The sequence below is a fragment of the Diprion similis genome, chromosome 6 (assembly GCF_021155765.1).
Source record: "Diprion similis isolate iyDipSimi1 chromosome 6, iyDipSimi1.1, whole genome shotgun sequence".
Lineage (NCBI taxonomy): Eukaryota > Metazoa > Arthropoda > Insecta > Hymenoptera > Diprionidae > Diprion > Diprion similis.
Genome location: NC_060110.1, coordinates 21,789,400 through 21,815,221, shown reverse-complemented (window position 1 = coordinate 21,815,221; position 25,822 = coordinate 21,789,400). Strand labels below are relative to the sequence as shown.

The 25,822-nt window shown below is 41.7% G+C and overlaps 1 protein-coding gene across 4 annotated transcripts in view; it reads left to right on the top strand.

Annotated features, from left to right (window-relative positions):
• LOC124406781 (gamma-aminobutyric acid type B receptor subunit 2) overlaps nucleotides 1-25,822 on the top strand; it is a 98,753-nt gene that overhangs the window by 44,189 nt on the left and 28,742 nt on the right. For 3 of the 4 annotated variants that reach the window (XM_046882370.1, XM_046882372.1, XM_046882373.1), the window contains exons 3-5: nucleotides 18,873-19,187; nucleotides 21,208-21,312; nucleotides 22,603-22,668. In XM_046882370.1, coding sequence (XP_046738326.1) covers nucleotides 18,873-19,187; nucleotides 21,208-21,312; nucleotides 22,603-22,668 — 486 coding nt within the window. The remainder of the gene's footprint in view (nucleotides 1-18,872; nucleotides 19,188-21,207; nucleotides 21,313-22,602; nucleotides 22,669-25,822) is intronic. The other variant, XM_046882371.1, reaches the window with a different exon arrangement.

Here is a 25,822-nt window from a genome sequence, read left to right as displayed (position 1 = left end):
AAAATTTTCGCGAAAGTTACTCTTGCGAAGAAAGTTGTCCTGATATCGTATTTCGTTCTTTTACCGATTGTATCTCCATCTATAACAGCACTTAGCCCTTCGAATTGCCACGGCAATAAACGGAATCTCTAAATCTGATCTGAAGCTGCAGAGCAACGAAGGGAAAACTGAAATGTACGATTGAAGTTCTCTGATGACTTAAAATAAGTGATCCTATAGGAAAATCATTCCAGAACAGCTTACGAGTGTTTAAATACGAAATCCGCGGGATAGCCGGTAACTGTCGATTTAAGAATCTTGTGAACATGAACAAGTTCATGCGCAATATTGAAATCTAGATTCAGTTTTTGTATTATAGGAATTGTTTAAAAAATTCAGAGCTCAATTTGCGGACCAGAAGGAAAAAGTTTTTACGGACCGTGACTTGCCTTCGGAACTTCGTAACGATACGATCATTCTTTTCTCATCGTAGATCAGACTAAGCAAATCGCAAACTTCTGCTAATGATTTCGCTACTCTGCATTTCATTTCAGGAGTACAACTCGACGGCAATTTGCGTTGACATACGAGATGAAACCGATAATAGGACGAAGTTATAACCGAAGAGAAAATCCGCCTCTGGAACTCCACGTTCTACCAATATTCTATGCTGTTATAATTAAAATTAGATTTCAATTCTGCCAACGATTTTACAGGATATCATTTTTTCAAACCGCAATTATTGTCTCTAACGGTTCTCACAAAATGTTCTTTCGATTCACGGTTAGACCGCGAGAGTATCAGATGTATATGATAAATTGGGAATATTCATCACTAGACTCAAATTGGTTCAGATTCATGGTCTCATGCATCACCAATTACCTTCCACCTCACTTTATGTACCTTAATTAGCAACAATGTCAACCATGCAAGTGAGTTGAATAATAATTAACTCTCTGTTCAGGAACAATCAAAGTTTTGAATACTTGGGACATACCGTTTGAGAAGCACGAGCTTGAATTACATGCACGGAGTAACAAACTGAGTGAGATCTCTGTGCCGTCGGGATGTGGAACAACATGAGGTTTCAGAAATCATTGACACTACATATTTGTTACAACTGTCTCTATTCTTGGGGTACACGATGTAAATGTTAAAGCGCAAATGCCTTTACACATGTGAATCAGGCATGTTATATTACTTGGTGATTGTTTTACATGGATTGATAAGGTATAACGAAGCCAAAATTATGTATCCAAAGCTTCTTTTTTGAAGCCGAGAACGATCTAACGTGAGCTGACAATCTTAATAAATTAATACAAAACACCTCGAACGATTTCGGAATGAAAAATGTAAATTGGCATAATACAGTATGAAAAAAATCACGCGTGAATCACTGCAAAGCGTGGAAAACTGCCCGCGAGAATTTCTGCTGCAATAATTAATACTATTATCTCGTAGTCCGGACTCAATCATAGTGTCTACGTGCACGAGGTACGTCAATGACGTGTCTTTGAGTCAACGGCCAAGAGGGACGAGTTCTGTAGCCTCCCCCTCTCGTCTCCAATTTTCTTTTGACAAATATTACTGTAACTTCCACTAAGAATACAGCAGTACTCATGGCCAACCCTATAGCGAGGAGGATAAACGTACCGATTAATTCATCGCGAGTAATCTTGGTGGCATGAGCACGAGTCGAGTAATGATCGTGAATTTTTGATGATTTTGCGTACGAATGATACAAATTTTCACACTCTTGGATGAATCCATGTCCCATAACTCCGGTAATAACTCTATTTAGGCTGTAAATAAGAGCACTTGAATTTCGCGTAGCTACTACCACGGGGTACCAGTTGATCCTGTTTTTTATGGCTTCGACATTCTTCCATTGAGCAATGGCTTTCTCTGTCTCCTAAGGAAACGAAAAATTTCTTCCCTTTATTTGCCGTCTCGAGAAAAATTATTTCAGTGTCAAGGCTAGCTCTACTCACCTCGATGTAGAATGCTGAGTTAGAATTGCCTGATAGTAACTTGTCAAGTTCCTCATAGTACGTCCGGTAATCCAGTTCCTTAAACAAAGGGAAGTGTGTATTAGGATGGTGTTCACGGCTTCAAAACTTTTTTTCTCTTCGTTTCGTTCATGGTCAAGAAAATGCGAACCTTAAAGTTACTGTAAATGCGTGGATATTCATCCTTGAACCGAAACTTGTATGCAGGTGTCCCCACGATTTGGATTTCCAACTTTTCTAGGTCATCCAGTGTCCTTATTTTGAGATGCCGAGGAACTGCGAACACTTCTGTTAAATGGGTTAGATAAAATTGCATCAGGTTAAACCCAAAAAATAGCATTGATATGAAGAATATTCGACTGGCGAACATTCGTGGTTTAAGTGGTACGCTTAACCCAACAAGCACGCCGAATAGTTTCAACGCTGGAATCCTTTGTAAACGAGGAAAAATTCGGTTTGATATCAGAGTCAAGACAGCCACCAATCCGAGAACCACCCAGACCTGAATTTTAAAAATTACATTAGGGGTACACAAATAGTATACGTATGCATTTCAAATGAATCTCATCATTTCATTCCTTTTCTGATGATTAAACATATCTTCCTACCTGAGGCTTGAACGGTATTAAGAAATTCAGAAGTGATGGCTTGTCGACCAACATTGAGTGAGGTGCAATGACGGTTCCAACGACGAACATATACGACGACGAATATCGAATGCCTTCATAGGGATTGGTGTCCAGAAGTCCATAACCCAGATCTGCTTGTCCGCTAGTAATAAGTGGTCTAATTTCTTTGTTCCAGCCAGGCAATGAAAGAGATGGTAAAATACTGTTAGTAACTGAGAACCGTTTAACACTTTCACAATAAGGGAAATTAATAATTTTCTGTGGCCCGCACTTCGAGCTAAAAAAGTCAGTTAATTAGCCTTTTTTTTTAACCTTTTTTTTTAAATAAACTTTGATTGTTTATACTTTGATAAGTCATTTGAAATGCTAATTTATTACGACTTTTTTTTATGAATTGAACTTGCAATGAGTCGATATTTACTACGGATAGTTTTTGCTTGTCTCACTTTTTGCAAAAAATTCCACTTTCCTGTCTCTCTTTCTTTAAGTAAGAAATAAATTTCAACTTCATTACAACCAGTTTTTTCCATTAATACTTGTCGAATCTCTATTTTTTAAATAGTAAACAAATATGTCTCTGGAACAAAAACAGGCTATCCATTATACATTTTTTTTTATAATCTACCGAATACACTGAAATCCCATGATTCTATTTCTTTGCGTTGATACAGTTGTATTTCTTTTTCTTCTTTCCAAACGAGAAAAAAGTTTACTATTGAATTAAGCAATATTTAAATGATTCTGAACCATTTTTATGTAACTACGCACTCTAATTACACTTAATAGTTTTTTAGGTCAAATAAACTGAAAAGAGAAAATTCCAGTTTGCCAAGATTGTCAAAGATGAACTTATTGAAAAACATGGATTCCTAAAAGACAATAAGAAGAAAATGTATTCGTATATGTAAACAGCATACCTTGGGGAGTTGGAACCATTTTTAATACGGGAGTTGCGTTCAAATCTATCATAAACCGATCAATGATTTTTCCTTCGATTCCGCATAACTTTTCCGAACTGCCAGGTTCGCAGCTTTTGGAATGGGGTGGACAGTACCAACTAACCAATCTTATAGGACATTTGTGAAAATTCAACTTCGGCCGAAATGTCTCCGGTGTAATCGATTTGTCCGAGCACAGGGCGAGCTTCAGAAGCTGTGCCTCGCCGCACCTTCCCTCAGCGTACTCCGTGTATTCGTAAAGATATATCGATCCATCTTGATCCATAGCGATGTAATACAAGCGTACACCAACCTTGACATCGGTAATTTTCTCCAAATAAATTTCTGAGCTGCAAACGACGTGGGAGACGCAAACAACAAGAATCGATCTTATGAAGTCAGTACCTCGAAGACGCTTCAGATTTTTCAGATCTTTCTCTGCATTTCCCTCGAGAAATATAACCACGGTTCCTGGCACCAAACCGGCTACCGTGTTCAAAGCGTTCCACTTATCCGTTAGAAAGTGAGGAATTTCTACGATGACATTATCAATGCTGCTTGGTGCTACTGAGACAAAAAGTATGTTGCGATTGTGTTCATGGAATGTTTTTAGCGCTGTGATTAAGCACGAGATCTCGTTAGATGCTACTGTTTTCACTTCGTGAAGCTTCAATTTCTCATGAGATTTTCCGATTAAGCACAAACCGACGAAGACCATCACCGACTGCATCTTGGGCGATGCGACGTTAAGCCATGCACCTCGTTGACAAGACTGAACTTCGTTTGCAAGTAATACAAGTCCCCTGTATGTTTACGGAATTTATACCTATTCAGTGGTTTTATGTCTCTGCTGCGCAGTTCTTGTTTGTGGAAAGAACTAAGGGGACAGGTATAATAACTTTACGACGTTGCAATTTGCGGTAAGTCGATGCTGGACGTTGGAAATTGCAGTAAACGAAGTGGTTAATTTTAATCGATAGACAGCAGCAGTGAAAATTAGTTGCCCTATTTAGAAAACGTAAAAGCCAGGTAGAAAATCCATAGTGCAGTCCGTCATTTGACGAATCTCTCGCGTCTTGGGCTGTATGGCTTACTAGTTGGTAGTGCTGAAGTGACAAATTTTAAATGGGTTAGGATCATTCATCAGTTTATCAATCATGGACTGTAATATATTTTAAAGATGAATGTGCTACTACGTCGACATAAAATATTAATTAAATGATTAGTACAATTCTATTTTCTATCTCTTCACTTCAACTGCATGTCGATGAACCATGATGGAAATTAGGCGGAGTATCTATAACGAAATGGATGCCACGTGATACTTTGCCCCGCATTGTTAGATGTGAACTTCCGTTTTAAAAAAGCCGTTGCAAACTCGACTAAGAGTACGCTAGTACTTATACTCAATCCAACCAGAAGCAGGAGAAATATTAAGTATAAATCGTCCAGGCTCATCCGGGTAGCTGTGTGATCGGTAGTGGCCTTGGTCCCGAAGAACGTTGGCGGTGGACCGGTGTTTATCTGGAAAGTTTCACACGCTTGCGTATATCCACTTTCTACCAAAGTTGAGAGAACTTTGCTACTGCGTCTCAAAAGAGCACTTGAATTCGCTACCACCAGACCGATGGGGTACCAGCTGATCATATTTTCTATGGGTTCGATGTTCTTCCACTTGGAAAGAGTCCCTCGTGTGTTCTGAAAAAATATTGTATTTATCGAATAGGTGATCCAATCATTTAAGCACATTCTGGTACCAGGACTTTACGTACCTTGGAGTAGAATACGGAGGTAGAATGGCCCGCCAGTAACTTGTAAAGCTCATCATAATACATCGGGAACTCGATCAACTTGAAATGAATCGAATCGTTCAATGCAAAGTCTTCGAAAGATGAAGTATAATAATTGAGTGAGTGAGAAAACAACAATAGAAGAAAAGAAGAGCGATCTCTGACCTGAAAGTCCCTGAAGATACGGGGATAATCATTCCTGAACCTCTCCTTGGCTACAAGAGGACCTAGGACTCGGATATCCGTCTTCTCCAAATCATCCATCGTCCTGATTCTTTGTTCCCGAGGAGCCGAAAGCACTTTTGTCAAATCAGCTGCATAAAATTGCATAAGATGGAAGCCAAACAATACCAACGACAAGAAGTAAATTCGGGCAGCAGTTCCGTGAGGTTGTATTGTCGCATTGATTCCAAGGAACATACCCAACAGCTTTAGTATCGGCATTTGCCGAAAATGAGGAATGGATTTCCTTAATACATAAGTAGAAATTGCCACAACACTGATGCCAATCCAAACCTTAAGAATATTTATGAAAATTATGAAATTATTCGATGTATAATTGAATATGCACTACTTACGTGAATTTCGAACGGCAGTAAAACGTTTACAAGTGATCGTTTGTAGGCCCATATTGAATAAGGTGCTATGACAGTCCCCTCAACGAATATATACGGTATGGAATACGAAACACCGTCAAAAGCTCGAACATCCAACAATCCGTAACCCAGATCTGCTTGTCGATTTGCAACGAGCGATTTGACCTCTGCGTTAAAGGTGGCGTGAGGAATGGTTTATTAATATTTGTTGATAGTGCCGTCGATACACCATTGGAAAGAGAATCAGCTCTCGATAGGTTTAGGTCAATTGCAATTACATTCACGGTTTCCTATGAGTCTATCATCTTTATCCCAATGTGCACAACAGATTAGATACAAGTAAAAAGTCCCATCAGGCCCCAGTTGACCCGAACGCAGGACAAATTTGGAGAAGAAAGTTGGGCCTCACGGGACTCTTTTCACTTTTACCGACCAGAGAGAAGGAGAGTATCAACAATACCTAGAGGATTCTTCGCCGTCGTTAAAACGGGAGTTGCGTTAAAAGCTTTGACGACTTCCTCGACTATCTGCCCTTCGATTCCACATAACGTTTTCGGCACGCCAGGCTCGCAGTCCATCGTATGTGGAGGACAGGGCCAGGTGACTACTCTTATAGGGCATTTGTGGAAATTTATCTGTGACCAGAACCCTTTGTCGTCACTCAATTTCTCCGAGCATTTGGCGCGTCTCGATAGATGCGCTTCGCTGCAATTCCCCTCGGTTACAGCTGAATATTGGTAGACGTTAATTGATCCGTCCCGATCCATCGCAATGTAATTCAGCTGGATGCTGTCCACGACATCGACGATTGTCGTCAAATATATTTCCGAGCCGCAAACCGCGTCGGAAACGCAGACCATAAGAATTTTCTGTATGATACGAACGCCTCGCAGTCGCTTCAAGTTGTTCAAATCAATGTCCGCATTGCCCTCTAGAAATATTATCGATGACCCGAAATCTGCGTAATCTGAATTCAACAATTTGTCCCAGTCGTTTGTACGAAAATGAGGTGTTTTTATTATGACACTTTCGAGATAGTCTGGCGGCCCCGAAACGAACATCATGTTGTGATGCTCCCTGTAGAGCGTTTTTAGTGCGGCATTCAAGCACAACATTTCATTCGGCACCTGTACCTCAACTTTATAATCCTCCACTATGGAACGCGATCCTCTGATCGCGTACATCAAGGAAACGGAAATTATCAGCAGACGCATTTTCACGGAAAGACGTCAAACCGTCTGCTGCGTTCGAACGACTAAACTCAGCTTTCAAGTGACACAAATTCCCGATCGATTCTAAATGGACAGAAAATTTGAAGCGCCCAACTACCCTTATCTATTTACCGCAGGGTAAATCTCGGTAAAAAGGAAAAATTGTCACGTTGCTGTCATGTGCCTGGATTGAACTTCCCACATACCACGATGTTAGCCCCTTTTAACCAAGTCGGACCAATATATCAATTATGCAACTATGCATTTCAATACCTGAAAATATTAATACCCGTACAATAATGCATGGCTTGTAAATCGAATAATTAATCAGAATACTTCATTGCTTTCGGAGTTATGATCCATGTAAGTTAGAACGACTACATACCTGGTATAATGAACTACAAAAAGAACACGTATATTTACGTCTGAAATTAATCAAAGCTAAAAGCACTTGAGTTAGCCCATGAGTGTTCACCATTGATCAATCGCAAAGCCAATCTGATTGAAAACAGACCTTTAGGATCCGAAACCATTTCCTCAAATCTTAATAACTTAATTATTCGTTCATTATCTGAAGTGAATTGCATGTCAACACATTGGCATATATCTAGACGTACATAATATCGTGAGCCAGGTCATAACACCAACGTGAAAACACTCCAACGGTATTGGCATTGTTATGTACGTCCAAAAAGAAAAACAAATATACAAGATCCACAGTATTCTTATCACAGCAATGTAGCACTGGTACTAAAGTATACAAAGTCTGCAGTGCCTTCTCATAATGCAATATGTACCTCACCCTTAACTTCGATATTCTGTTCATAAATTTTCAACAACTAAAAGTACACGGCGCAACAAAGCTGCGACAAAACGTGCGCTTCCTCCTTTTTGTCTTACAGTGATGTAAGTAAGCATTGAAATAAACTTCCTGTCGAGGAATGAAAAAGTATAGGAATTAAATACATCAGTCAAAAAATCAGAGAACCTCTGAACAATTCAAGTCGCCATTACAACAGCTTGGCACGTGACTCACCCTCCAAGAGGCTCGAATCGGGGTTTATTTCAAGTTTAAACCTTGCCAACGGCGAAGTTGCGATACAGATTGTTTCGTCACCTCTTCAGTCTTCAAGCTCAACATAACATTCAATTAATAGCGTCATACATTCAAATGAGGCCCAATTATAGTTCTCCGAACGAAGATGTACCGTATGCAGAAATACGTAACACCTCTACACAAATGGACATCTGGAAATCCGTAACCCACATCTGCTCGTCGGACAGCAACCGGTAATTTCATTTCTTCGTTTCAGCCAAGGGCAATGCAGGGGATGAGAAAATACAGTCAGCAACCAAGAACCATTTACAACTTTTGAATATTTGTGCAATAAAGGGAAAAACCAACACAGAAAAAGCTGCAGAGCTTGACCAACTTGAAGGAAATTTCCAAAATTTTCTACGATCCATAACCTTTACTAAAAATGCCAGTCAAGTACAGTAGATACAATATATTTTTTCCTCAATTGTACAGGTGCGGTAGAAATTTATCACGACTTTCTTTATCATGAATTACAATCCACAATCGGTTTTTCTTTATGACAAATGAATTTCGTTTTGCTCACTTTGTGCGAAAATTCCTAGTTTTCTTTCTCTCGCTCTTAGTGATACTTATAATGACTGAAATGCAGTAGGTGTACTTGATCACGGTAGCCTTCGTCCCCGTCAAACCTTGTTGAAGAATGACTCGAGTAGCTCAACGATGGCGTGGAACGGGAAACGGACACAAATTGTATAACCAACCCTATTACTTATCTATGATTCTATACCTATTTTTATCTTTATTTGTTTGATATATTTATTTATATTTATCACATTATTTCCATTATAATTATCCATTACGATTTACCGTTCCCTTTTTTTAAGTTATCAAACTATTCCTGGCTTGCGCTGGAGGGGACTTAGCTTCGGAGCCTAATAAAACTATATCTATCTATCTATACCGGTCACGAAATAGATGCCGCGGTCGAACATGATGAATTACGCTGCTATTATCATTAGATGCTAACTTCCGTTTTACAAATGCCGTTACCAACTCGATTAAGAGTACGCTAGTACTTATACTCAATCCAACCAGAAGCAGGAGAAATATTAAGTATAAATCGTGCAGGTGCATCCTGGTGGCTTTGTGATCGGTAGTCGCCTTGGTCCCGTAGAACGTTGGCGGTGGCCCGCTGTTTATCTGGAAAGTTTCACACGCTTGTGTATATCCACTTTCTATCAACGTTGAGAGAACTCTGCTACTGTGTCTTAGAAGAGCACTTGAATTATCTACCACCAGACCGATGGGGTACCAGCTGATCTTGTTTTCTATGCGTTCGATGTTCTTCCACTTGAAAATGGTTCCTTCCGTGTTCTAAAAAATATTATATTCATCAAAAGTGTGATCCTATCACTTGGGCACATTCTAATACCAGGACTTTACATACCTTGACGTAGAATACGGAGGTAGAATGGCCATCCAGTAGCTTGTAAAGCTCACCATAATACATCGGGAACTCGATCAGCTTGAAATGAATCGAATCTTTCAATGCAAAGTCTCCGAAAGATGAAGTATAATAGTTCATGAATGAGGAGAAGACGATACAGGAGAAGAAAAGCGATCTCTGACCTGGAAGTCTCTGGAGATACGTGGATAATCATTGCTGAACTTCTCCTTGGCTGTATGAGGACCTAGGACTCGGATATCCGTCTTCTCCAAGTCATCCAGCGTCTTGATTCTTTGTTCCCGAGGAGCCGAAAGCACTTTTGTCAAATCGGCTGAATAAAATTGTGTGAGGTGGAAGCCGAATAACGCCAACGACAAGAAGTAGATTCGGGTGGCAGTACCACGAGGTTGCATTGCTGCGGAGATTCCAAGAGACATTCCCAACAGCTTAAGTAAGGGAACACCCCGAAAATGAGGAACGAATCTTCTAAGAATGAAAGTTGAGGCTGCCACGACACCAATGCCCATCCGAACCTTCAAAATGTTGGAAGGAAATAGGAGAATAATTTTCAATGACAATCTTATTTAATAATTTCATAGAACATTGCTTAAACTTACGTAAAATTCAAATGGCAGTAAAACGTTCGCAAGCGATCGTTTGTAGGCCCATATTGAATGAGGTCCTATGACAGTCGCCTCGACGAATATATATGGTGTAGAATACGAAACACCGTCAAAAGCTCGAACATCCAACAATCCGTAACCCAGATCTGCTTGTCGATTTGCAACGAGCGATCTGACATCTGCGTTAAAGGTGGCGTGAATAATAGTTTATTAATATAACTAAATTAGGTCAGGTTTAGGTCAATTACAATTACATTCGCGTTTCCCTATGCATCCTTCATCTTTATTCCAACGTGCACAACAGATTAGACACCCGTAAAAGGTCTGATCAGACCCCAGTTTAACCCGACACGGGACAAATTCGGAGGAATAAGTGGGCCTCACGGAACTCTGTTTACTTTTATTGACCAGAGAGAAAGAGAGTATCAATAATACCTGTAGAATTTTGCACCATCGTTAAAACGGGTGTTGCGTTGAAAGCTTTGACGACTTCCTCGACTATCTGCCCTTCGATTCCACACAACGTGTTCGGCACACCAGGTTCGCAGTCCATCGCATGTGGAGGACAGGACCAGGTGACTACTCTTATAGGGCATTTGTGGAAATTTATCTGTGACGAGAACCCTTTATCGTCACTCAATTTCTCCGAGCATTTGGCGCGTCTCGATAGATGCGCTTCGCTGCAATTCCCCTCGGTTACAGCTGAATATTGGTAGACGTTAATTGATCCGTCCCGATCCATCGCAATGTAATTCAGCTGGATGCTGTCCACGACATCGACGATTGTCGTCAAATAGATTTCCGAGCTGCAAACCGCGTCGGAAACGCAGACCATAAGAATTTTCTGTATGATACGAACGCCTCGCAGTCGCTTCAAGTTGTTCAAATCAATGTCCGCATTGCCCTCTAGAAATATTATCGACGACCCGAAATCTGCGTAATCTGAATTCAACAATTTGTCCCAGTCGTCTGTACGAAAATGAGGTGTTTTTATTATGACACTTTCGAGATAGTCTGGCGGCCCCGAAACGAACATCATGTTGTGATGCTCCCTGTAGAGCGTTTTCAGCGCGGCATTCAAGCACAACATTTCATTCGGCACCTGTACCTTAACTTCATAATCCTCCACTCTGGAACTTGATTCTCTGATCGCGTACATCAAGGAAACGGAAATTATCAGGAGTCGCATTTTCACGAAAAGACGTCAAACCGTCTGCTGCGTTCGAACGACTAAACTCAGCTTTCAAGTGACACAGATCCCCGATCGATTCTAAATGGACAGAAAATTTGAAGCGCCCAACTACTCTTATCTATTCACTGCAGGGTGAATCTCGGTAAAAAGGAAAAATTATCACGTTGCTGTCATGTGCCTGGATCGAACTTTCCACCCCTCGTAAATTTAGTTCTTTTCAATGAAGTTGGATCAATATATAAATTATGCAAATATGTATTTCCATATCAGAAAACATTAATACACGTATAATTATGCACAGCTCGTAAATCAAACGATTAGTCAGAATATCCCATTACTCTTGGAGTTATGATACCTATAAGTTAGAGCGGCTACATACCCGGTATACTACTGACCATAAAGTATACATATAAATTCATTTCTGAAAGTAATCGAAGTTGAGGTTCCGCGAGTTCTCTCATATATGAGTGCTTCACCATCTGTCCATAACTGTTCCTTTGAATCTGAGCACGCAACTGAATCATTCCTCCATACTCTAGAGTGACTGAGTTTCAGAACGCTGACATAGATTAGAACGTAGATAATTTTGTGAGCCAGGTCGTTCTACTGGCATATTTTTACGATGGAGCAAATTGTGTGAAACCGTGGGCGCAGGTGAGTTCAAGTATAAGCAATGGTCGAGTGATGATAGTAAATTTGAATAGATCAAAAGGAAGGATGAAGAATTATTGACGTTTTACTGTACGCACGGAAACAAAAACGGAGGCGAACAATCCCCGTTAATCTTATCGCAGTAACACTTTGCTACTACCAAAATACACGCAGGCCAGTAGTGCCTGCTTGTAATAAAATGTGTTTCACGCTTTTTCACGTCGACACTCTGCTTGTGAATCTTGAACAAGTCAAAGTACACGTCACCGAAAAACTGACGATGAAGCACGCGCCCCTTCTAATCGGATTACACTGCCTCAGGCGACTTGTCAACTGGCTTACCTTCGATAAATGCAAAAACAGGGGAATCGAACGAATTACCCAAAGAGTCAGGCAACCACTCAACCGTTCAAGTGGCCATCTCGAGACAGCTTGGCACGTAACTCACCCTGCAAGAGGCTCGGTTCAGGATGTAATTCAAATTGCGTGAAAAATGGTCTCGTCGCCTCTCTTCCATGCTCAGCCCAAGCTGAACCTCCCATTCACTTCAGAGCTTCGTAGATTCAGAACCACTCATCTGGTTGGAAAAACAGCCAACTGTGTCAAGATGAAATCGACAAAGAACGAGATCACCTGAACCGGAAGTAAGTGCAAGTGGAGATCGAAGATATTGGGAAGCAGCGAACCAATTGGTGACTCGCTAAAACAAGTGCACACTAAAATTCGATCCGATCCTTTTGATGCAAGGATCTACGATTACGTCACGAATGGTCTTCCAACTAGTAAGCAGTTTGCAACAATCAACAGCCGACAACTTCACGCCGGAGATCCTGTATCATAACTCTGACATCGAGGCAGCCAGCGTCTCATCCCGTCTATTAGGGTTTGGATCTGGCCGGAAATTTATTCAGCACCAACGCGAATCGGAGATTAATATTTCACGCCATTCTCGCGCCATTCGCCCGATCTGAGTATAATCTGCATGAATTGCAAAGTGGATAGGCATACGATGAGTGGGCATTTCACGACTTAATTGCGTTAGGTCGATCCGTCACGCATCACAGTGAAACAAAGGCGACGCCTCTGACGGCTACCTTCTAGCCTGACGTATTAATTAGAACCCCCGTAGACTGAATTACAATTCAGCCCTCACCCCGGTCAGAGGAACTTTGGAAAGCATGGTTTTTGAGCACCGTTCGCGGGTGGCCACGGTTTCAACCTTCAACCCCTGGAGGAATTCCATATTAAAATGATAATTTATCGTCTCATTTTGAGTGACATTTATCATCTTCCGGTCGAGTTAAACTCACCCCGATACACGTGCAACGCGGGATCATTTTCGACCGTTCGTAAAACATCTGTCAGAGGTGCATCTAGGCTTGAAATTGCGAGTCATGTATACCACCGCATTTGGTATTGTCTGAACTTTAGAGGGAGTTGATGAATTCCGAGGGCTGCGAGTTCGAGCCGAGGGGTTAATTTGAGGTCAGTTTATACAGTTAGTCTCGACCGATGGATTTTGTATCAATTAGTCACGGCATACACTCTTTGCCTAATTTGACAAGTGACAATCACCGCGTGGTTCCATATGAAACGTTAATTGAAACGCGGCGTGGATAGGATCGAGTTTGAATTCTGTTCTGAGCTCCGGATGCGCGTTAGCTTGTCAAAATTTTACTTACTATCTGGGATCTGCGATTATATGATTGTAAAGTGGAAAAAGATATATTATACTTCATTGATTAAGTTAGTTTTTGTATCGGATTAAGTTGCATAAAGCAATTTCCAGGCGAGTCTCTTTAGTGAGAATATTATCATCGACATTTTGGCCAATTAAAGTTTTTGGACCGTGAGAACGTTTCAGGTATTGAACGGTGCAGACGGTTTGTGAAGACTTGTTAAAAATTCATTCAAGAATGAATTATGCCTCGGATAAATATCGACTCACTTCGAAGGCGCGTGGACTAACTTTTCCGATGAATTTTTCATTTCCAAGGATCCATCATTTTCGAGACGGGAGGACATCTGGAGCGTTCCTCCATTTCGGATGTCGCAACGATTATTCGGTGATAAATTGAAGCGAAAGTGTTAAGAATTTCACTTACTGTACACGTTTGTATTGAAAAGTTATTCAAGACGAAGGGAACGCGTCGTGCAAAATTCTTCCGCAGTTCACGTTTTAAGAAATTTAATATCTGCAGAGAAAGGTGATAAACTTAGACTACCAATTTTTTCACATCCAAGCGAAACAACCTGCGAAAAATACAAATCTCACTGTACCCGAAAGTCTCACGGCGATGCTGTGTTATCATAAGTTAGCAAAGACGCGAACCGTACAGAGGAGCTGACATAATGCACGAATAAAAGTGAGGAACAAGAATGGAACGGGATCTGGCGAGCCTTCACGACTCGCGGGTCCTCCTGAGTTTTAAAAGCCTTGGAAGCTGCAGCGATATGAGCTTTCGGATATCACAATGGAACCACAGCAGCTACAAGCTACGCCAGATATTACAGTACACAATTTATCCGATACACCGGGACCGAATGGCGCAGGAATACGAAAGTACGTTTGTCCTTGTAGTGTCTTATCCTCTCCCCGAGGATCCGGGTGTCCTCTCACCTGAATTCATACGTAAAGAAGCCTCTTCGAGTGACATTGTATAAGATACATAATCTAGTAAACAAAATTTTGAACAGTTCTGAGCTTATGGCTATGTCTTCTGCAAATCCTGCAGGATCTTGTTTATTTTTTCATATAAATTGACCTCACGTACCAGGCGGCATCCATACAGTGACCCAGAACACTTTTCTGTTCAGGCTGATTCGGTATTCAGGTCTCGTGAGACTCCGAAACGATATTTCCATGCTATCGATTTCTTTCGTTTGTTGCTTACCTCACTTTTTCTTTACGCAAACGTTCCAAACGTCGCCTGTTAAGCATCCAACTTGAAGCTAAAGGCTTAAGGATTCAATCGAACAATTCGACGAGAGAAAATGTTGAGATTGTTTCCGAGAGTAAAGTTTGTGAAATTAGTTCAGGTTATGAGATGGCAGAGCTGGCATTTGAATTAGGCTCGTTGTCGTGACCCTCGACATCACCCTGAAGGCCTCAAGACGTTTTGAGACTCCCTTCTCGTCGCCGGTGTGTCTGGCCCTCGTTTCTGACGCCGTTGGATGCATGATGTACTAGAAAAACCAACTGGCTCAATGTATCATGGCAAGAATGCCAGCAAGGCGACGAACTGTCATTAATATCTGCCACTCCCAATGACCTCAAGATCCTCCGGTTATCACCGAAAGTTAAGGCACACAGCGATGCCCGTCTTCGTGGCTAAGATATGATGGAAGAGGATCTATTCGTCAGGTGTTAAGAGAGAAAAGAAAACCATCCTGATCTGGATCCTGTAATCTGGAATATCTCAGAGATGATCCGTGAGTCGTGAATCTCGATGCCCATTACACAAACACCCCAAATTTCAATCTAATCGCATGAATGTATACAACGCCACGTTTTACGAAAGCCCTACTCTGACTAGAAGCTGACCGTCATTTAAAGGAGAGAGCGCGAGAAGCTTGACAACGTTCGTCACCGAGGTGGCACGTGTAAAAGGCTTTTCTAAATTGCGCGTGAAAATTTTTAAACCAGGTAGAAAAATGTTGGGAAATTTCGGTATATTCTGAAATTTTAATTATCCGGTGAAAATGGAGTAACCTTAAGGGGGTCGTCTAGTGAAAAGGCTGTTTTGTTATTTTGGATTTTTTTTTAAGACAAACTATTGAAATAACATTTATCATAATTTTCATATCATATTTATTAACATTTAAACAAATTACACATACATTTTTTGGACACAAAATAGTGAATAACCACTCGATATGAACGTATATAAAAAAAAGTGTAGACATGATATCTCAGAAAAGTACTAGCCTGATCCTGCTCAAATTTTTACAGCATTTTTATTATACCTATACGTATAACGTGAACGATAATAATCACCAATTGTTGAACGATCAAAGTATCTTCGGAAGCTTAAATCTCCACACTTATCAACGTTTCTGTTTACAAGCAGAGGTAAATGGTAGTCAGAATCGATTTGCCGCAAGAAACTTTCTTCGCAAAAACTTGCAAGACTTTGTCTAAATACGGATTTTCATCTCGGCTAATAGAAAATCGACTTGCAAAATTCATCCTGTCACATTAACCTTGTATGTACGGAAGTGATGAAAAATTTTGGTATCCATGCCGATAAAAGGGCGCGGTTAAAGTTCTTTTCTCGAAGGTGTTGTACACCGAATCCCGAACGAACTCTGCCCCCATCGCAAAATGTCCCTACAAGCAAAGTAACGCATATGCTCAGGTTTTTGTCAGAGCACTTTAGCCTCGACTCTCGACGATCACAATTGATTCTTGCCCCTTTGTGCGTCGGTCGCTTTTCTCTTTCATTCGGCATTATCGCGCGAGTATTTCCATGGATTAAGCCGCCTCGATGAGAGCAGCTTTCTTGCTCGTTTTTCCCCGGAAGTCTACGGACGGTTGGTGAAAGTCACAATCGCGATTCCCGCGAAACTTCAGGCAATAAGATGTGCCAAATTTACGCGAAAGAATGGCAACGATTTTTGCGGAAAATTGACCCTGATGATATCTCTCGCGTTAGTATCACGCTTTATTTATACCGTGAGTCCTTTTTCCGCTTGGTTGTCTGGGGCGAGTTCATGTTGCAAATTTGATTCGAATTTGCACAGCAATGGGAGACATACTGTAATGGTGTACGTTTCATCCACCCTCGGTGGTATTTTCGTACAATGAAAGCTAGAAATTAGCCCAGTTGTTTGTTTGCCGTATACGAAGTTGGACTCCTGGTTGGAAGAGGTTTTCATACTTCCCGAAGGGTCAGTGAAGCCACTGTGATTCTTTTTTGGACCATTACGACCTCTCCTTCGAATACGGAGAGTGGACGTAAAGAGAAATGGGAAAATGAAGCCTTCTTAAATCGACCACTTTTGGAACTCCAAACTGCACAGTGCAAATCCACCAGAAAGTGATTTCAACGAGAAATGTCAATTGATAAGCGACGACGGGAAAACTGCGGAGGGGGAAGACCCGGTGTAGACGTAGAATGAGAAAATTATACAGTTTCGCGTTATTATTGTTGGAGGAAAATTACAAGAGGTGGATAATTTCCGGTTTTCAAATTGGCAACGGGACGTGAATGCGAACATTCGCATAAGCATGTGTATTATATGTACATACTAGTGCCTGTACCTATGTTCTACATATGCGATTCTTGCCTCGAGCGGAAAAAAATAATCAGCAAACCACGATCGCAGACCCAACGAACGAACAAATGAAAAAACAGACATGCGGCTGCGGGAATAAAAGAGGGTTTTTATTCGAAGCTCGACGGAAAATGTTGTGCCGAAATACAGCACAGAGAAAACTTCAGTTCTCTACTAGTCAGGCATTCTTCCGAAATTCGTTTGAACATTCAATTTAGTAACGAGACGAGAAATTTTAGGTACGCATTTTAATTACGCCAAGCGAGTGAACGGGAAAGCGGTTTCGATCCAAACGCCTTATCAATATACAGCCGTGCATATCAATGACGGATTTTCAATTTCTAAATCTAAGTCTTCAATAATTCACTTCAAATATTCAAAGGAATATCTCATGGGTAATTAATTTTCTCGTTTTTATTGGATTGTGAAGTTTCGATTTTTTTCTCCATTACATCTCTGGATTTCATTTGTCTTATTTTGATTTCTATGAGATTTCTCCACTTACAATTAGATTTTTATCACGAATTTGCATGTACGGATCTGGGAGAGAAATGAATGCAGAAAAAACGTTTCGTCACTAGACATACGAATGAAGAACGTGATCGTTCCGAAAGACTGCAATTGATCAGAAAATTACGGGGAATATTTGTATTCACATGACCACTATCACTCATTGGGAGGAAAGTTACTTTGGCAAGCTGAAGTGGATACAAAAGGCCTCTCCGTGGAATCGTGACTGTATTGCAAACCGCGAAAGCTCGCCTTCAACTGACCCCAGTTGGAAATTACAATTTAGAGTGAGCCGAGCCTTACGCGTAAAGGAAATTGAGATCTCGAGAGAGACTTGAAGTTTGAAAACTTGCCCAGATCCGCAAACATTTTTGGCTCAGGGATACCAATGGCTAATTCGTAAGCTCTCACCCATTTAGATGCTAAATAAAGAACACTGCGCGCTCAAACTGCAGGAAAGTCCCGATTAAAATTCACTTTGTACATAATTTTCTCCATCTGCAAATCCCAGAATTTGCTCAAGTCCATCGCGTTGTCTTCCATTACATGAGATGATAAAACATTCTCATTTCACCCTCGCTCGTCACCCTTGGTTGAAAGTGAGTATAACGTGTAATTCAATTCCACCGAGACACACGTGGCGCAGACTCGGGCAGCCAGCCTTGGCCGGAAAAGTTACACCCTCAAATAAGGGGTTGCAGAGCACGGTGGTTTCCTTTGTGGCAGAGCGTAGGAGCTTTTAACAGGCAAATGGCGAGCTTGCGAAATCGAGTTTGGAGTACGGTGGGTCTGAGTGCGATTATTCCAACACCTGATATTCCGAGCTCAGGGTGCAGAGACTCGTGCTCACAGATTTCCCGGCAGTAGGTACATACCTGTTGATTCCCCCAGAGCCGGGAGCACATCCACGGGATCTGAAGCCGCCTGTCCAAGAATCAAGTAGCAATTTCAAAACCAAACCACCGCCAAATTCTGTTTCAGTGTGACCCGGGCGTCGGAGTCGACCGCTTCTTCCACGCGCTCTACTCCAGGCGGGACGCCCTGATGCCTCTTCTCCTGGGCACGGCGTGTTCCGAGGTGACGGAAACCCTGGCGAAGATCGTCCCCTACTGGAGCATCGCCCAGGTCTCCTTCGGCTCAACGGCTCCAGCGCTGTCCGACGCCACCGAGTTTCCGCTCTTCCGTCGCACCGTCGCTCCAGACTCGAGTCACAACCCTGCCAGGATCGCCCTCATCAAGCACCTCGGCTGGGACACGGTCACGGCGTTATCGCAGAACGGAGATATGTACTCCCTGGTGGGTGAGCCTAGTTTGCATAGCGAAATATGCCCGACTGCAATTTTTTACCTGAATGTGAAGAATTGTCCACCACTGACAAAGAATTTCAGTTTGATGATACCCTCTGATTTCGTTGAGACTCGAGTATGTTGTAAAGCATTGAAAACTATGAGACACGTGTTTGGTTTTTATTTGCGGAAAAACGGTTTAGAGGGGTGAAAACGACTCCCAAAAATGGGGGATGGGGTGGATTTTAATGAAACTAACGCTGAAGTTTTCCTATTCGTTAAAAAAACATTTCAGTGTTCGTTTCATTCGAATACATAAAACGCGTCAAGAAATCACCCCGTTGAGTGCCCATCTTTGGGGGTCGTTTTTACCCCTTTAAACCATTTTTCCGCAGATAAGAAAAAATACGTGTCTTTTAGTTTTCAAAGTTCTACAACATATGAGTTTTAAAGAAATCAGAGGCGGACGCGAAACTGATGTTTCCTGTGAGAAATATTTAATATTTTTTATACATGTGTAGAATTCTCAATGTCGACGGTCTAAATGAATGGAAGTCAAGCTTTGACGTTTCGGAACTGAGGAGGCCCTCTTCGGAAAAATTTCATTACTTGTAACCTCATGTCAGAGGTGAAACTTTTAACATTAAAGAAAAAACGAAACAGGCCTCAGCAGCGGTGAAAATTGAGTTAAAAATCCATAGCGCAGGTAATATTCATTAAACATGAACAGTCATCATCTAAATCAACAAAATTTTGTTACAAGCAATTAAATTTTCCTGAGGAAGGCCGCCTCAGGACCGACACGTCAAACCTTGACTTCCATTAATTTTGACCTTCGACACCGAGAATTGTACACATATTAGTCAAGATAAAGTCGAGGAGACTTTTAATATTTTTTATACAGTTACTATATAATTATTATAATACGAGCTTAAATGTTGCTGAAATTGTAAAAAAGGATGGTACAAGTCACTGTTTACTGCGATCATAATTGTCGATACTACATTTTTTGTGCTCACTACATGCGACATCAAATCTCTATATGTTCAGTTAAGCAAACGTCAAATCATCGCTCCACCAACATCAGATTATCCGATTAGCTACACGTAAAAAATTCATTTTAATTTTCTACCCAGAACTGTATTTTTTGATTGTGGTAAATCGCGAGAATAGTTGAGGACCGTCTAGCAAGTAGAACCAGAAATTTTTCTGGGTGAACCGTGGCTTATAAAACCGGATTTTTAGCCATCGAAGGCGAGCTCTTGCTGTTGAACGATACCAATCCGAGGGGTCTGTAGTTTAATCCATGTTACAGGCTCAGGCTCGTTTCTTCGCGTAATCCGAGGATCCGCCATTCGGAATCTCTTGAGCGTTGTAGTTTGAAAATAGGAAGATTTCGACTCGGGCTGTTAACGTTTCGAAATTAAATTAATTCCGCCTGTGGACAGAAGTTCTCCAGGATTTCGTGCTAATCGAACACCCGGATCGATAACCTTGCTTGTCACAACTTACTTACTCTTTTAAACTCTCACATTTTCAAGCTACATTTTAGACAGTCCTAAAAATCGGATGGACGATTGGTCAAAATCTCATCTTGACGGGATATTCGACAGATTTTTTATGCCTCTCGAAGGCTTATCTGCGGCTCCAGCTGCAAAGGTCAACACGTATCGAACGCTTCTCCTCTCGATCAATAAGAGAAATTCGCAACGCCTCAGAGAGACAAAATATATTCATCCGCGAATATATCCAAACGAGAAAAAAATTGTGAAAAATACATGATATATATGAAATCGGGATGATCGACGCCGTGTCGTAGGCTGAGAACTGAATCCTGTAACATTACCTGATGAGAACCGAAAAACGACGAACATACGCGGAACAAGCCGCAAACGCTAAAAGCTCTCAGCCCGGAACGATTCTGGCTCGCGTTAGAGCGACCTTCTCTCGGTTCTCTGTAGGGGAGAGAATGTCTCACCTTTCTTTGCGGGGGCGAAAAAATATTTTTATATATATATTTTACGTTTCAGGCGGTAAATGACTTGGTCACGGAGCTGGAACAAGCCAACATCACGTGTACCGCCACGATCACGTTTGCAGCGAACGACTACAAAGAGCAGCTTCGCACTCTAAAGGTGAGACTGACTTTGTTTCCTACGACGTTGTTTGTCTCGAGGAAGGAATTGCCCCTTTACGTTCTTCCAGAATTGAAGGATTTCCGCCTAAGGTGCTTGGATTTTGTGCCAAAATTCGTTCGTACTTTAATCACGGGTTATTCGTACAGCGAATAAAACACCGCCGAGTGAAATGGGATTATTTGAAAAACGAGAAGCACTTAAAGAGCCGAATCCTCGAGGCTGCTGTCGTTTCCGCCAATTGAAGATTTCTTTTCTGAGTCTGTTTTCTTCGCGGTAGTCGACTTATTGTTGCTTAGTTCTTCCGCGTGTTACCTTCGAACTTATAGAAAAGAACCGAAGGAGATTCGGGTTATTTCATCGATGAAACGAGCGGCTCCAACATCAGAGAGAGTAAAAGTTCCTCAGCTGAAGTTCTGGAGTATGTAACATATGACGAGGAGATTAAAAGTTCTACACATGAAGAATGTTTGCTCTCTTGAATTTTATATGCAGACGAATCTCCCTCGGGATACTAAAAGTGAAGAGCTGACACGCGAGGGGCCAAGTTTTATGCATTACGAACATTTAATATCCCATGGGAACCTTGAACAAGGGACTGATAATTTATTTGCTCAATTCAAATCGTACCGTCTTCTTGCACAGTCCCCATAGCCATGGGAACCAGCAGACCTCGAGTGTGACCTTTGAATGTCGACGGGACAGGATGATTCATAACCATGGTCATTGGCTTGATCTCGCATCTGGACGAGGCTTCCCATTCCCTGGTCGTGCGGAAACTTTTTCGGGAGCATTTAATTCACCGTCATTTTGTTCAAGATAAACTTTCCGATACGTGCGATTTCATCTTACAATTCTCAGGTCGCTCGCGACAGACAACTTCGTGAGATAGCGTGATTAATTAATTGGCCGACCAATTCATCATTCGCAGTATAAAGTAAGAGAACTACCTCCAGTAATTCTGCCTAGATAAGAAAATGAACTGGCTTAGGCTGGCTAAAAGCCAGCCTTCAACTTTCCCATTTTCACACTGTAGGTTCCAATTTCACAGATAAAATGAAATACTAATATCCGATTAGAACTTCGAACACACACAGACGTCCATCGGAAAATGATCGGATGTGATTTTCTATACGTACTTAAAAACGTGGAGATCTACTGAACACTCAATTTTTCCTTTTCGGGGTAATTACGATAACTTCCTGTTTTCCCTAAAAACAGAGAAACGGGAAATTGAAACACCAACTAGACAACTCACCATTACAAAGCATTTTTTTCATTGAATTGCAGGAACTGGACACGCGGATAATCATCGCAAGCTTCTCCCCAGTCTTAGCACCCCGAGTTTTCTGCGAGGTAAGTAAAAACTAGACTCGGAATACAAGTCAAGCCCTCAACCCTTGATAACTCCGGCTCTCCTAATGGTAAAACTACGAAATAAGCTAACGACGAAACAGCGACGTACACTTGCGCCGGGAAGCTCGGTGCAGGCAGAGGATTAAAGAAGAGCTACCGTCGACTCGCAATTATCCTCCGGGTCGAGACATCCAAGGATCGAGGATTCAAAAAAGCCCGGACCGAATGAACGAACCTCAATCGTTCGCTACTGTAAAGATCACTGATCCCTCGGGACTCTTCTCCAGTTGTTACCGAGACGTCGAATTTCAGTTCCTATTAATCTTTCAGATTCAAAGTCCGAGCAAAGCTTTGTCTGCCGCCCGATGTGCAGGGTTCAGGCTCCGAGATTTTAAAGAACCCATTTTCGAGACCCTCTCGGAGCCTCGTAACTGAATTCAAAACGCCGTGGCTGCAACGTTCAAAAACCACGTCCATTTCCTCTTCGCTTCGCCACGTGGCGATAATATTTCATCGTCACTGGTTCAAATTATGCTACGTCGACACGTTTTCAAGCGACTTTTACTTTGCTAAGCACGTCGTGTTATTGTGCGCATAAGTCATGTATCATCCCGCAAGCGTACATATATTTCACTTTCTACCTATAGTCGTCTGTGCGGTAATGTAAAGTTTCAAACTTTCGTCGGGTATAATTAACGCTGTGAAAACCGTGGAACCAAAATCCTCGAAACTTACAACCGACTAGCTTTATTCCCGGAGCGAAGTTGAACTTTATAATGATCGTCGGACTATTTTTCGTTCAAACTGCTCAAAGTTGCGCAATTCGAACATGATTTTACTCCGTTTTCCAAAATCTATCACAACCACAAAGCAGGGTTTGACTTTCTTCTTTGTAATCGTGCTCTTCTTCTCACCATCCGCGAGTTCTCGTCGACCAATCAAGTCTGTAGGATTGGCGATGCATAAAGTTGTCCCCGAAAGGAATTGCTTCCAAAATCCGAGTCGTCCGCTTTCCGGTAACGAAAGTTTTGCATTCTCTGTCTGAAAACCAGTTTCCGGCGAGGAGTTACTCCAGCAATTCGAACTACACGAAATACCCTGTACGGGAGTTTCGCAGGCTTGATCAGCCCTGCAGCAAATTTTAAACTCTGGGTTGTTGCTGAAATCCGCTGTACATCGTACGTGTTCGGCAGCCGTGTGGTTGAAATTCGCTTTTAAGCGTGCAAAAAGGGCGGAAAATCTCGCAGAACTTTTTGCCCGTGTTTTATCCACTCGACCCAAAATTTTCCTTCCCACTTACACGTGTGCCATGAAAAAGTCCGACGAACAAAAGCCCGAGGAACATCTGCTGCGGTTTACACGCCTAGAGACTTTCTACGTTCTCCAGGTATTTACCTGGCCACAACCCTTGGTGAGAATTCACAAGACACTTGAGGGTTCTTTTCGATTGATAGATTTATGTGTTTTCGCGGGAAAAACGATCGTGCTTTTTACCCCTGCTGGTTTTCGTAATCGCCTACGTTAATTCAACGTTTGTACGAAAATATTATAAATGGACATCGACTTCGTTGATCGGTTGAATATGGAACAGCGATTCACAGTACTTTGCGGTTTAAGAGTCGCTGTCTCTGGCAGTGATGAGTTGAACGGTTCTTTCGCTGCGGAAAACAATTCGGTTTCCATTCTTCCTTTGCTATCATAACTCTCCTGACCCTCGACAGTCGAAAATAGGCACGTTAGGCATAGTAAAATCGGGGTGCGAATCTGCTGAGCAGAAAATTCGAAGAGAAATATTATACAGGATTGCAATAACTCTTTGGGTTGTTTATGTCTCTCCTTTGCCCGTACGAATACTGTATTACCCGACTGTCTGGAGGTACAATATTTTTAACAGATAGTTGAAACGTTCGACAAAAATAAAACTTGCATGAAGAAGAAGAATTCAATTTCAACATGCGAACTTTCCATCAGTTATTTTAATTTCCATGCCATTGCCTTTCCCCTTGCTACGAAAAGAAATTCCCTGTACGGGAAATTAGTATCGATTGATATCCTTCTACCATTTTTATTCCCTCTCTTTTCTTTCTTTCAAACAATATTTTCTGTTTACCGAGTTCCCGTCGTCGCGGAGAAGAAAGAAGAAAACGAATGAAAACAAAAGGAATGAGAAATAAATGCTGGCCAGATCCGTAAAAAAATTTTATTCCTTCGCCGATAAGTTTGATAACATTTGTTGCAAAGTGACAATTCAACTGTCATGTGTTTAGCTTATACGAGTATAGAATTTTTTCGCCTAATTGTTTTTGCAAGATTTTTTTCCTTCAACCAGATAAAATTCGAGTTTATCGTTAAGGAGGAAAAATTCCGTTCGCGCAACAACGCTCTCGCCTTTAGTATACCTATTCTTCGCTGAAAGGCTTTCCCTTTAAGGGTACGTTCCTTATAATTGCGTAACCGGGATGGTTCTAGTCGACACGCGGTATAATATCAGCTTTTCAACGGCTCCGATGAGATTTCGTAATTAGTCGAGAGAACCTCGGTGGAGGAGGCAGATGATATCTGGCAGAGAATGACGTCACGGAGGGTTGAGTAAATTCATTTGCTGCGATAATGATTCTTTGATAATTGCATCGCGATGGCTGCAGATCGGAGCTTCTTCGACTTTTCGCCTTCCTTCGTCAAACCCCGTTTTCTAAGGGGTTGTTTACTCGAAGTTTCGAACCATTTTTACGGGGCACAAAGGCTGCTCCTTTGGCAGAGAAATACGAGACTCGCACTCCTAGTTGCCTTTATTACCTTTATGCCCTCAGCCGGTGCTCTTATGCTGCGAAAACCGCCCGCGGTTATGTTCATTAACTTGGTTGTTTGAAATATATGAGCGCATGGGCTGCCGTTATTATACGAGGGACCAGCCAGGTTCGATATTGCTCGAGGCAAACCATCGCGGCAAAATCTCGGCGTCTAGAGGGGTGGAAACCCCCTCCGAAAGCAGACCTGTTTTCGTCAGCACTTGTCACCAAATCTTGAGGAAATTTGCTGTCGTTTTTCGTTCGATTTTCAGGGGTAACGATTTTAACGTCCTACGAGGTGTCGAAGAATTCTAAAACGTCCGGATACAAATGTCTTTGAGAAATTTCTTCCCCTTACTCGATCT